We start from the raw sequence: 12,414 nt of genomic DNA, 5'->3' as shown, positions 1-12,414 counted from the left end.
CAAATTTGATTGGAGAACGAAGAGTGATCTGCCTCTGACCCAATCGCAGTTCATTAGCCATTACTGCAGATCTCATGCAGTTTCCCTCTGAGATCAGTACCATGTTGGAGAGTTTCCCCTGATTTTGCACCCACTGGAACTTCGGGTCCCACTGCAGAGCCCACATATGCCAACTGGCATGTACTACCAGCAGGATGCCATGAGGCCCAGCAGCCTCAGAGTAATTCTCACCAAAATCCAGGATAGAGACTGAAAAATTAATATCATAGCCTGAATATCCTGGACTCGACGTTCGGGAGGATAAACCTAAAACTGCACTATGTCCAGAACACCTCAGGTGAAAGCGAGCATCTAAGAGGGAGTCAGGTGTGACTTCGGAATGTTTACAATAAACCCCAGCGAATGCAGAAGGTCTGCCATAGTCTGGAGGTGGGAGATGACAGTCTGGGACGAGCCCCCCTTCAACAGCCAGTCGTAAAGGTAGGGGAAGACTGAAACCCTTGATCTGAGCAGATGAGCTGCGACCACCGCTATCACCTTGGTGAAAACTGGAGGGGCACTGACAAGGCCAAAGGGGAGCACAGTGAATTGAAAGTGATTGTGGCCTACTGTGAACCGCAAGTAACGTCTGTGGGCGGGCAGGCATTGAAATATGCGTACGGCAAGTCTAACGCTAGCACCCAGTCTCCTGGGGCCAGGGCAGATAGAACCTGAGCATTTTGAATTTCTCCTTCTTGGGTACAAGAAAGTAGTGGGAATATCAACTGCGACCTACTTCTGGTACAGGAAACCTCTCTATGGTTAACTTGGCCAAGAGAGCCCCAACTTCCTCTCGGAGAAGTGCCAAGTGATCCTCCATCATCCATTCGTAGGATGGTGGCATGGATGAAGGGATAGTTTTGAAGGGGAGTGAGTAGCCCCCTTTGGACTATCTCCAAAACCCACCTGTCTGACATGATGGGACTGCCAGCAGAGCAGGTGATGGCAAACCATTCCTCCGACTGGTCTCTCTCTGGTGAGGAATCATCAGACTAGGAAGGTTTCGAGGCAGCTGTGTGTGTGTGGGAAGGGGGGAGAGAATGGGGGTGTGAGGCTTTAGTGAGCTGGCCAGACCACTGGCTCCCTGATTCACGAGGGCGGTGGATCCTAAGTCCCCGGCCACGCAGAGGCTGAGCAGCAAGCAAGGCACAGTGGCTGGAGGGCAACAGACTTGGCTGGGCGCCCCTTCCGTAGCCACGAAAGGGGTGAAAAGCAGACTGAGGAGGATGAGGGGCTGCTGTGAGGCCTAAAGACTGGGCCATAGCATCAGAATTGTTGAAGCACATGAATGACTAGTCTGATTTCTCTCCGAAGAGACATGTGCCATCAAAGGGCACATCCTTAAGGTTAGCTTGGATATCTGCAGAAAAGCCAGACGTCCTCAACCAGACGTGGCACCTCAAAGCCACTGTCAAAGCAACCGCTCTGCCCAGTGAGTCGGTGTAGGAAGTTGGCTCTGTATGTACTATTTCAAAGTAAGAAATAGCAGGTTCCCCTTTGAGGTAAGATAGTGGCAAAAAGAGATAATTCGAATGCTCTATTTTGTGGTAGTGTGGTCGAGCAGTAGGCTTATCAGAGGGTAGTGTTAAGCATTTGTTGTACACACACATGCAATAAATGAGCAACACACACTCAAAGACAATTCCCAATAGGTTTTTATATAGAAAAATATATTTTCTTTGTTTATTTTAAGAACCACAGGTTCAAGATTTACAAACAATATTTTAAATGAAAGGTATTTCACTCAGGTATCTTAGGAACTTTGAATCCGCACAATATCATGTACAGTTTTAGCAAAAATGGCAATAAGCTATTTTAAAACTAGACACTTGGTGCGATTTTCAACAGTTCCTGGGGGAAGTAAGTATTAGTTAGTTCTGCAGGTAAGTAAACCACCTACATGGTCCAAAGTTGGGTCCAAGGTAGCCCACCGTTGGGGGTTCCAAAGTTCCCACACCAGCAGCTCAGGGCCAGTCAGGTGCAGAGGTTAAAGTGGTGCCCAAAACGCATAGGCTTAAATGAAAATAGGGGTGCCCCGGTTCCAGTCTGCCAGCAGGTAAGTACCCGCGACTTCGGAGGGTAGACCAGGGGGGTTTTGTAGGGCACCGGGGGGGGCACAAGTCAGCACAGAAAGTACACCCTCAGCCGCACAGTGGCGGCCGGGTGCAGAGTGCAAACAGGCGTCGGGTTCGCAATAGGATTCAATGGGAGACCCAGGGGTCTCTTCAGCGATGCAGGCAGGCAAGGGGGGAGCTCCACGGGGTAGCCACCACCTGAACTAGGGAGAGGGCCTCCTGGGGGTCGCTCCTGCACTGGAGTTCGGTTCCTTCAGGTCCTGGGGGCTGCAGGTGCATTGTCTTTACCAGGTGTCGGGTTCCTTGAAGCAGGCAGTCGCGGTCAGGGGGAGCCTCTGGATTCCCTCTGCAGGCGTCTCTGTGGCAGCTCACGGGGTCAACTCTGGCTACTCACGGGCTCGTAGTCGCCGGGGAGTCCTCCCTGTAGTGTTAGTTTTCCGCAGGTCGAGCCGGGGACGTCGGGTGCAGAGTGGAAAGTCTCACGCTTCCGGCGGGAAATGTGTGGTCTTTAAAAGTTGCTTCTTTGTTGCAAAGTTGCAGTTTCTTTGGAACAGGGCCGCTCTCCTCGGGAGTTCTTGGTCCTTTTAGATGCAGGGTAGTCCTCTGAGGCTTCAGAGGTCGCTGGACCCTGGGGGACGCATCGCTGTTGCAGTTTTTCTTGAAGTGGGGAGACAGGCCGGTAGGGCTGGGGCCAAAGCAGTTGGTGTCTCCGTCTTCTCTGCAGGGCTTCAGGTCAGCAGTCCTTCTTCGTCTTCAGGTTGCAGGAATCTATCTTGCTCGGTTCTGGGGGCCCCTAAATACTCAACTTAGGGGGTGTGTTTAGGTCTGGGAGGTTAGTAGCCAATGGCTACTAGCCCTGAGGGTGGCTACAACCTCTTTGTGCCTCCTCCCTGAGGGGAGGGGGGCACATCCCTAATCATATTGGGGGAATCCTCCATCTGCAAGATGGAGAATTTCTAAAAGTCAGAGTCACCTCAGCTCAGGACACCTTAGGGGTTGTCCTGACTGACCAGTGACTCCTCCTTGTTTTTCTCATTATCTCCTCCGGCCTTGCCGCCAGAAGTGGGGCCGTGGCCGGAGGGGGCGGGCATCTCCACTAGCTGGGATGCCCTGTGGCGCTGTAGCAAAGGGGGTGAGCCTTTGAGGCACACCGCCAGGTGTTACAGTTCCTGCAGGGGGAGGCGAGAAGCACCTCCACCCAGTACAGGCTTTGTTACTAGCCACAGAGTGACAAAGGCACTCTCCCCATGTGGCCAGCAACATGTCTGGTGTGTGGCAGGCTGGCAAAACTAGTCAGCCCACACTGGAAGTCGGGTATGTTTTCAGGGGGCATCTCTAAGATGCCCTCTGGGTGTATTTCACAATAAAATGTACACTGGCATCAGTGTGCATTTATTGTGCTGAGAAGTTTGATACCAAACTTCCCAGTTTTCAGTGTAGCCATTATGGTGCTGTGGAGTTCGTGTATGACAGACTCCCAGACCATATACTCTTATGGCTACCCTGCACTTAGAATGCCTAAGGTTTTGCTTAGACACTGTAGGGGCATAGTGCTCATGCACCTATGCCCTCACCTATGGTATAGTGCACCCTGCCTTAGGGCTGTAAGGCCTGCTAGAGGGGTGACTTATCTATGCCATGGGCAGTGTGAGGTTGGCATGGCACCCTGAATGGGAGTGCCATGTCGACTTAGTGATTTTCTCCCCACCAGCACACACAAGCTGGCAAGCAGTGTGTCTGTGCTGAGTGAAGGGTCCCCAGGATGGCATAAGACATGCTGCAGCCCTTAGAGACCTTCCCTGGCATCAGGGCCCTTGGTACCAGGGGTACCAGTTTCAAGGGACTTACCTGGATGCCAGGGTGTGCCAATTGTGGAGACAAAGGTACAGTTTTAGGGAAAAAACTCTGGTGCTGGGGCCTGGTTAGCAGACCTCAGCACACTTTCAAATCATAACTTGGCATCAGCAAAGGCAAAAAGTCAGGGGGTAACCATTCCAAGGAGGCATTTCCTTACAGTCGGTCATGCCCAGTTCCACATCAGATCTTTAACACTGTTGTGTCTCTCCAATCTGCAACTGCTTGGGAAATTACCACCCTGGCCTCCTCCGAGACCTGTGGCAGCACTTGTACAACCGGATAGGAATAACAGTTTAAAAGGCTGTGTGGTGTTCACGAACCTCAATGCCAAGCTGGTGGAAGAAAACATCTTCTTCCCAAGTCTGTCCAGTATCTTGAATTTCCTAACCAGGGGTGCATAAGGGAATGCGCCCTGGTAGGTGGAGGCTTGGATGACCAAGCTCTCAGGGGTGGGGTTTTGCGTCAAGGAAACCTGAGACACCCAGTGAAGGACGATGGCCGCGGGCAATTGCACTGTTCACAAGAGCCACTGAGCTGGGTTTTGACCAGGTACCCACTAGGACATCTGTAGGGAATTCAGCAAAGGGAAGCAGGGGTTCTGAGGAGGAAGCCCCAAGTTTAAGCACATCTGTCAGGATATTAGTCCTGACTGCCAACGAAGGCAGTTAGAGGTCCAGGACCTCGGCCGCTCTCCGCACCACCATTATATATGAAGCTCCCCCCTCTTTAGCCACGGAGAGAGCATGCCAGTATCTGGGGAGGTATCCAGGACACAGGCTTCATTCAGGTCCATACGCCAGTCCATGGGGTCTTGGTGCTGGTAATCTAAAGGGTACAGCTACCCCTTCCCTTCCTCCCCATGACCTAGCCAATAGTAATACGGCTCAGGATCGGACAATGGAGGCAGGGCCCCTGTCAGTGCTGGAATCTGCATCATATGACAACCATCCAGCTCAGTGTCAGAGTCAGCAATGATGATGGTAGCAGCACAGCCTTTGGCACGGGCAGCGACGGGAGCGTCAAAGCTGGAACCGGCATTAGAGATGGTCAAAGTGGCACAACCGATGCCAATTAAGATCCAGTAATGGATCCTCGGGTGCCCCTCAGAACCGAAACCGCTGGTGTGGAACCCAAAGGGGCCCCCTTCTGACTCAGAGGGGACTGAAGCCATACCAGCAGAGTCGGACTGACCAAAAATGAGACGCATGGCCTTGTAAAACTATTTTAGCTGGGCAAGGGTCGCTCTGGCTCCCAGAAACTCAGGAAAACACAAAGTCGGCCCAGACGCAGGCTCAGAGATGGAGGCATTAATGGAGGCCTTGATGGATGATGCTTCTGCTCCCCTGTCTTGTCAGCCAACTGACGAAGTGAAGTCGAAGAATGTTTTGCCTTTTTCAATTTCTTATGATTCAACTTGCCCAAACGTCCCGAGTACTTAGTGGGAGACAAAGAAGATGTTGGCTCCGTGACCAATCCCAAGACCTTCCTCTCGACCGAGATCGGGACATAAGCGGAGCCGACCGCGGGGCCTCTATCATGTTTAGGGACCGCTCCCTCAAAGCTTTCAGATTCATGGCCTGGCACTCGGAGCACGACGTCAGGTCGTGGTCGCGCTCCGAACACCAAAATCACATGAGGTGCTGATATGTCAAAGACATCGCCCGATTGCAGGATCCGCAGGGCTTGAACCCAGTATTACGAGAAAACATCCCTTGAGGTACTAAGAGTGGAAACACTCAAAATAGCTTTGTCAAAAGTTGGAAAAAAAAACACCAGTCAAAAAGTGATGGAGGGGTAGCTCCTTCTTCGGATCGGCGCTGGCTGACACAGAAAGAAAAGAATAGACGTCAGTGCGCTGGGGTGGCACCTATAAAGGACCCGCAACGTCATATCTGGGGTGGCCAACGACTAATGTAGAGCTGATCAATTCCACCTAATAGCGCACAGGGGTACTCCTTGAGTAAAATCTCCAGATCCAGCCTGGGGGGAATTCTTAGATAAGGAATCTGCAACTAGATGTCTCTATCAGATATATAATTAAATACTATGTGCTCTAGAAAATACTCAAAAACAGAATGACAATTATTTGTAATCTAAGTTGAATGAAGACTCAGAATCGCCGCCTGTTTAATATTTTTGTCAGTCTTCCTTGTTCTTCTCAATCTTGTAAAGTGCTGTGCAGATCTGCTGCAATTGACCCTTTGTGCATGCAAAAAGAATTACAAATTAAATTGAAAGTGTTCTTTGCATTAGATATGAAAGACATTTATTACTTCAATGATGCTGTAAAATTCTTGCAGGTTAAGATCGTAGAAATAGCCGTACAGGACACTGGTGAAGCACAACTTGCATGATTTTCTGTAACACCCACCTATGTCTGAGGATACGCCACCACTCTCTTCACTATCAGATACACTAACATTAGGCACTGTTTCTCGCTGAGCAGGGTACATTTCACTGATGATCCGTGCCATTATCTCTTGTTCCACCCTGTTAGAAAAGGCAATGTATTTAATTTTCAAAACGTATTTGGATCATTCTGTAATGCAGTTTAATTCTTTATGGCAAACACAGTGGATGGAACTTTTTTGAGGTGCAAGGGAAACGGTTTTCCTTTCTGGAATAGGACTTAAGACAAAGGCTGGCCAGTTTAAAAAGAGAACTACCCATAACAGAACTCGAGTTTGAGTTAAATATTTCGGGTAAACCTATTAGGGTGTAGAAGACAGAGTACAATAACAGTAAACCAGATGCGCAACAAGAGACTGCGTTTGGCTTAGAAGTGACGATCGGTTATTAGATTAGTAGAAGTCTAACTTAAAGAAGCACGTTCTTAATTTGTGTAGATGTGAACAACACAATGTGAATTTGTGTGCGGAGGACTTCTTAACAATGGTTCTGAAGAAGCTGGTCAACAATAAGATATCACCGAATATTGATAACTTACTTCTATCTTCACATTGTGTGTCTGAAATACAGAAATAGGACCTATTTAACCTTTTTGTGATGAAAAAAGGGAAGAGGTTGCTCAAATCATGATGGTTGTTTTTCAATCTTCAGGATATTTTGACGTGTGTGGATTGTTATACATATCTTTTGATAAAAAATAAATTGTATACTTTTGTATATGTGTGTTATGTTTTTTAGTTATTTGCACAGCTGAACGTAGTTTAATTCTATTATTTCATTATTTAATTCGACTTAAGTGATATACGGGAGTTCTGTTGTCTTTTATATGGCCCTGTTTCCTTAGTTCTTAAGGGTATCTCTCAATTTTCTTGATTAAAGGTCGCAGCAGTAGACAGGCTTCAGCTCAGGATATACTGAGTTCTGCGGGGGCAGGGGGGGAGGTCACACAGAGGCCTCAGTGAGCACCCACATCAGGAGGATTTTGCTGTCTGTAGCAGTGACACCAGTAACAACTGGGAGAGCATGTGCCCGATGGGAGGCAGGCAGGACAGGAGGTGTTGACAGATTGCTCTTTCCAACCTGAAGCAGTGACGTTTCAGGGAGATGAGGATTTGAGGTGGTCTTAATAGTATGCAGCATTTCTTGCGGTAGGCAGGACTGGAGGCTGCTCCCTGTGATGGTCAGGGTGGGGAGTTTCCCTTCCAATAGGTCACTCAGAGAGACCAAAAACATGAACCCAAAGAGATGCAGGAAATTGGCACACCAAAGACAATGCACGTGGGTGACTATGAGGAGCTGGACAAACTTATGGTGCTTTAAATCCGCTAGTAATTTAAGGGGAGAAGATAATCATGACTATATTTAAGGGCTTATGGTATTCAAACCAACACACTAAAACATTATTTTCCTTGGAAGAGGCAATGGGAGGATTTATGTGTCTTATTCTGAAGAATGAACAAGAACTGGATCAGATAGACGATCAGCTAGACAAGCAGGAAGAGCAATGAAGTCTTTGATAAGGGAGTTTCGGTCTGCCTCTATGGACAAAGACATTTTGGAACAAAGCACAATTTCCTTGTTGTCACTTCTGGAATACAATAAAAACATAGCAAGGGCTTACCGAATCAGGATGCTCTAGCTCACCTTTTGTGCTGAGAAGATGGACATGAATGTGGCTATTCAGAACTTCCAGATGTCAAAGGTACTCAGCAACGGTTCTACAAAGGCTCTGTTGAAGAGCTGTACGTAATACAACCGCCCACGATGTGCAACCCAGGTCCACCCAACAGTGACGGCACCCTTCTAGTCCATCTGGTCTCTCCTACCCAGCATGAGATACAGACCAGAGCAACATCACAAAAGGCAGATCCAATATTGAATGGTCATAAACCACCTGTTCTCCGATCTATCACGCATGACTCAACAAAAGAGGAAGGAACTACTGGTGGTGAAAATCTCATGGCGAAATGTTTTGAAGTATCAGTGTGGTTCCCTGCAAGATGGAGGACTGAGCAGTAAGGAAGGAAGTACTGCAGTTTGCAGCCGGAAAAAGCTTATGAGTTCTTAGAGGCACAAATGGCAGATGCAGAATAGACCACAGAGGCATGGATCTCCACAATGTTGGAATGTAGGCCTTTTAAAGACCTGAAAATCCCACCCCGGTGCTGATTTCGAAATAGCTGGCCCAGAACTGAAGTTGTTAGATATTGTGCCATCCTAAGGCAGTAAATTAGTTATCAGCTGGTTTGATCATGAAGAATAAGAAATTGTGATTTCCTCTAAAGACACATTTTTTCCAAATAAAAGATACAGAGTATGACCTTGGTTATTAAGAATCCTCACTGTCTCATTAAGTTCCTCAGATGCAACGATTTTGAAAGAATAACTCATCTGCAAGTTAAATAGTTTCATTACCAAGGCTGTATTGCATGTATCAATAATTTTAATCAACTATTCTTAAAACAAATAGTGCCCATCTTCGGGTCCAGTAGCGCAAAAGATAATATATGCATTAAAAAATTATTTGGCAGACCGGTAAATGTGAAGGTGATGTGGTAATGGATCAATCCTTAACCTCTTGTGAATGGGAATAGATGGTGAAGTAACTCTGAGGTCAACATTAATACAACCCACCGCCCCTGACCCTCTTTGTTGAGTTAGATGAAATATGTGTATATGTAGTATGAACTCTGCATGGGCGCAATGGTTGCTGAACAAAAGGGGACAGTCCAAACATGGGTACAAGGATTGTTTACACTAGAGTAGGTTCCTTTTGTTCATACATATTAGTCTGGTAGTGCGCTTTAAAGAGGTAAGTTAAATTTTAATGAAATTCAGAAGGGCATAAGTTGTGTTTTTTTATGGCTATGTCGTTCGTATATTTGATGTGATGAAGAAAGGCCTACTTTCAAGTGTTTTCTATCCTGCTATCCTTTGTTTACAGTCTGGCGACATTCTCCTGGAGAGGTTAGTTTCTTGCTCTCGTAGGTCATAATCTTGTTTCTGTATGCCTTGTAAGCGATGTAGCTTGTCTTGAAGAATGAGATGGGCTGAAGGATGGGCGAGTGTAATTCCCACAGTGTTGTATAAACTTTGCTGATCTTATACAAGCTTTTGACAAAAGCAAGTTGTAGCATGTAAAATACGTTTCAAGCGTGCCAATGTGGTGTTGGGGGAAGTTTTTAAGCAGAGTGTTGCTCTTTAGATTATGGGACGATAAAACAGTAAGATAATCTTAGATCATGGCAGGTTTCTTCATCAAGGGACGAGCTGCCCTATTTAGATGTCATTCAAGAAGGTTCCTCGTCTAAGGGAGGGCTTAGCTATGTTCAGGAGGAAAGTGAGTGCGTCTTCATCAGGAAATTTCACAATGGATAATGAGAGAATGTCACCACTGTAGAAAGCGGCATCCAATTCAGTGTGTAAGGGCAGACTGAAGTTTGTCCACACGGGATGGAGTGATGGGGGGGAGGGAGACCGAAAACTGTTTAATATGCAGATGTGGAACCTGATTTCGTTAATATTATCGGTGACAAATTGATGAATGACTGTTCACCTGTTACGTGATTGTGGAAATTATTCAATGCAGTGTTTGACTACCTTGAAGAGTACTTTACTTCAGTTAGTCGCTTCATTGACTATGTATATGTGAAAGGTTGTTTTGGTGTTCAGAAAAGGAATTTACTTACTTTCTTGCCATTGCATTTTCTTTTTGTCTTTCTTGCACTTATTTTTTATTTTTATTTTTTTACTTACGCCTGTTCTTGTACTGCATGTGTTTCTTGCAATTGTATTATACTGGTCTTTCCTCTACTTCACACGTGTACATTGCTTTCTTTCTTACAGCTCTTGCACCGGAGGCATGCATTTTTAGTTTGTACTTTCTGCACTTAAGCTTTGTTTGCATCCTCTCCACTTCACATTTGCACTTTCTATAATGCACTCTTGCACACTGTTTTCAATGCTTGTGGTTTAATGAAGTCTCAAGCACTAACCTATTTAAATACTTAAAAACATTTCTTGCTGGTTCAGGCATTATCCTCCGCAATCACTGTATTTGGCCTTTTAAATAGGCATTGTCACAGTTATGTTTCTACAGTACTGACCACTTGATCACTCGAGACTGTGAGTGTATGGTGCCTTAAGAAGACAACTGTCTAATCTAACGATAGTGCCCAAAAAGAACTACAGTGTAGGTGTGAGTATGCTTTTTGTAGGACCTTGAAGAATTCAAATAATTTATTTTAAGCTCAAATAAACTAATGTAGTGCTTAATGTTGGGAGTAAGTCAGGAATTACCCAATGAGGAAGAAGGTGATTTTGTGCTGGTTTTGTCTATTTTTAAAATTTGCTATGCGGGGACAGATTGGAATGCGAGATCTCTTTCAAATGTCGGGTGGTGGCTTGTGGGTATGCGATGTAAGATGGACGATTGCTCTCTTGTAGGAAGGTAGCCTCTTTCTAACCTTCTTACCCCCACTTTTGGCCTGTTCGTGAGTATATGTCAGGGTGTTTTCACTGTCTCACTGGGATCCTGCTAGCCAGGGCCCAGTGCTCATAGTGAAAACCCTATGTTGTCAGTGTGTTTGTTATGTGTCACTGGGATCCTGCTAGCCAGGACCCCAGTGCTCATAAGTTTGTGGCCTATATGTGTTCCCTGTGTGGTGCCTAACTGTATCACTGAGGCTCTGCTAACCAGAACCTCAGTGTTTATGCTCTCTCTGCTTTCTAAATTGGTCACTGCAGGCTAGTGACTACTTTTACCAATTCTCATTGGCACACTGGTACACCCATATAATTCCCTTGTATATGGTACTTAGGTACCCAGGGTATTGGGGTTCCAGGAGATCCCTATGGGCTGCAGCATTTCTTTTGCCACCCATAGGGAGCTCAGACAATTCTTACACAGGCCTGCCACTGCAGCCTAAGTGAAATAACATCCACGTTATTTCACAGCCATTTTTCACTGCACATAAGTAACTTAGAAGTCACCTATATGTCTAACCTTCACCTGGTGAAGGTTGGGTGCCAAGTTACTTAGTGTGTGGGCACCCTGGCACTAGCCAAGGTGCCCCCACATCGTTCAGGGCAAATTCCCCAGACTTTGTGAGTGCGGGGGCAGCATTATACGTGTGCACTATACATAGGTCACTACCTATGTATAGCGTCACAATGGTAACTCCGAACATGGCCATGTAACATGTCTAAGATCATGGAATTGTCACCCCAGTATCATTCTGGTATTGGGGGGACAATTCCATGATCCCCGGGGGTCTAGCACAGAACCCGGGTACTGCCAAACTGTCTTTCCGTGATTTCCACTGCAGCTACTGCTGCTGCCAACCCCTCAGACAGGATTCTGCCCTCCTGGGGTCCAGGCAGCCCTGGCCCAGAAAAGCAGAACAAAGGATTTCCTCTGAGAGAGGGTTTTACACCCACTCCCTTTGGAAATAGGTGTGAAGGGCTGGGGAGGAGTAGCCTCCCCCAGCCTCTGGAAATGCTTTGATGGGCACAGATGGTGCCCATCTCTGCATAAGCCAGTCTACACCGGTTCAGGGATCCCCCAGCCCTGCTCTGGCGCGAAACTGGACAAAGGAAAGGGGAGTGACCACTCCCCTGACCAGTACCTCCCGGGGAGGTGCCCAGAGCTCCTCCAGTGTGTGCCAGACCTCTGCCATCTTGGAAACAGAGGTGCTGGGGGCACACTGGACTGCTCTGAGTGGCCAGTGCGAGCAGGTGACGTCAGAGACCCCCTCTGATAGGCTCTTACCTTTCTTGGTAGCCAATCCTCCTTTCTTGGTAGCCAAACCTCCTTTTCTGGCTTATTAGGGTCTCTCCTCTGGGGAATTCTTCAGATAACGAATGCAAGAGCTCACCAGAGATCCTCTGCATCTCCCTCTTCGACTTCTACCAGGGATCAACCGCTGACTGCTCCAGGACGCTTGCAAAAAGCGCAACAAAGTAGCAAGACGACTACCAGCAACCTTGTAGCGCCTCATCCTGCTGGCTTTCTCGACTGTTTCCTGGTGGTGCA

The 12,414-nt window shown here is 47.1% G+C and overlaps 1 protein-coding gene across 3 annotated transcripts in view; it reads right to left on the bottom strand.

Moving 5' to 3' along the window:
• The window catches only part of KIAA0586 (KIAA0586 ortholog), a 587,996-nt gene that overhangs the window by 261,016 nt on the left and 314,566 nt on the right, over positions 1-12,414 (bottom strand). For all 3 annotated transcript variants that reach the window (XM_069207463.1, XM_069207462.1, XM_069207464.1), the window contains exon 20: positions 6,343-6,461. In XM_069207463.1, coding sequence (XP_069063564.1) covers positions 6,343-6,461 — 119 coding nt within the window. The remainder of the gene's footprint in view (positions 1-6,342; positions 6,462-12,414) is intronic.

This window comes from Pleurodeles waltl, chromosome 9, assembly GCF_031143425.1.
Source record: "Pleurodeles waltl isolate 20211129_DDA chromosome 9, aPleWal1.hap1.20221129, whole genome shotgun sequence".
Taxonomy (NCBI): domain Eukaryota; kingdom Metazoa; phylum Chordata; class Amphibia; order Caudata; family Salamandridae; genus Pleurodeles; species Pleurodeles waltl.
The sequence above is the reverse complement of the archived record's forward strand: the minus strand, read 5'-3'. Positions and strand labels throughout refer to the sequence as shown.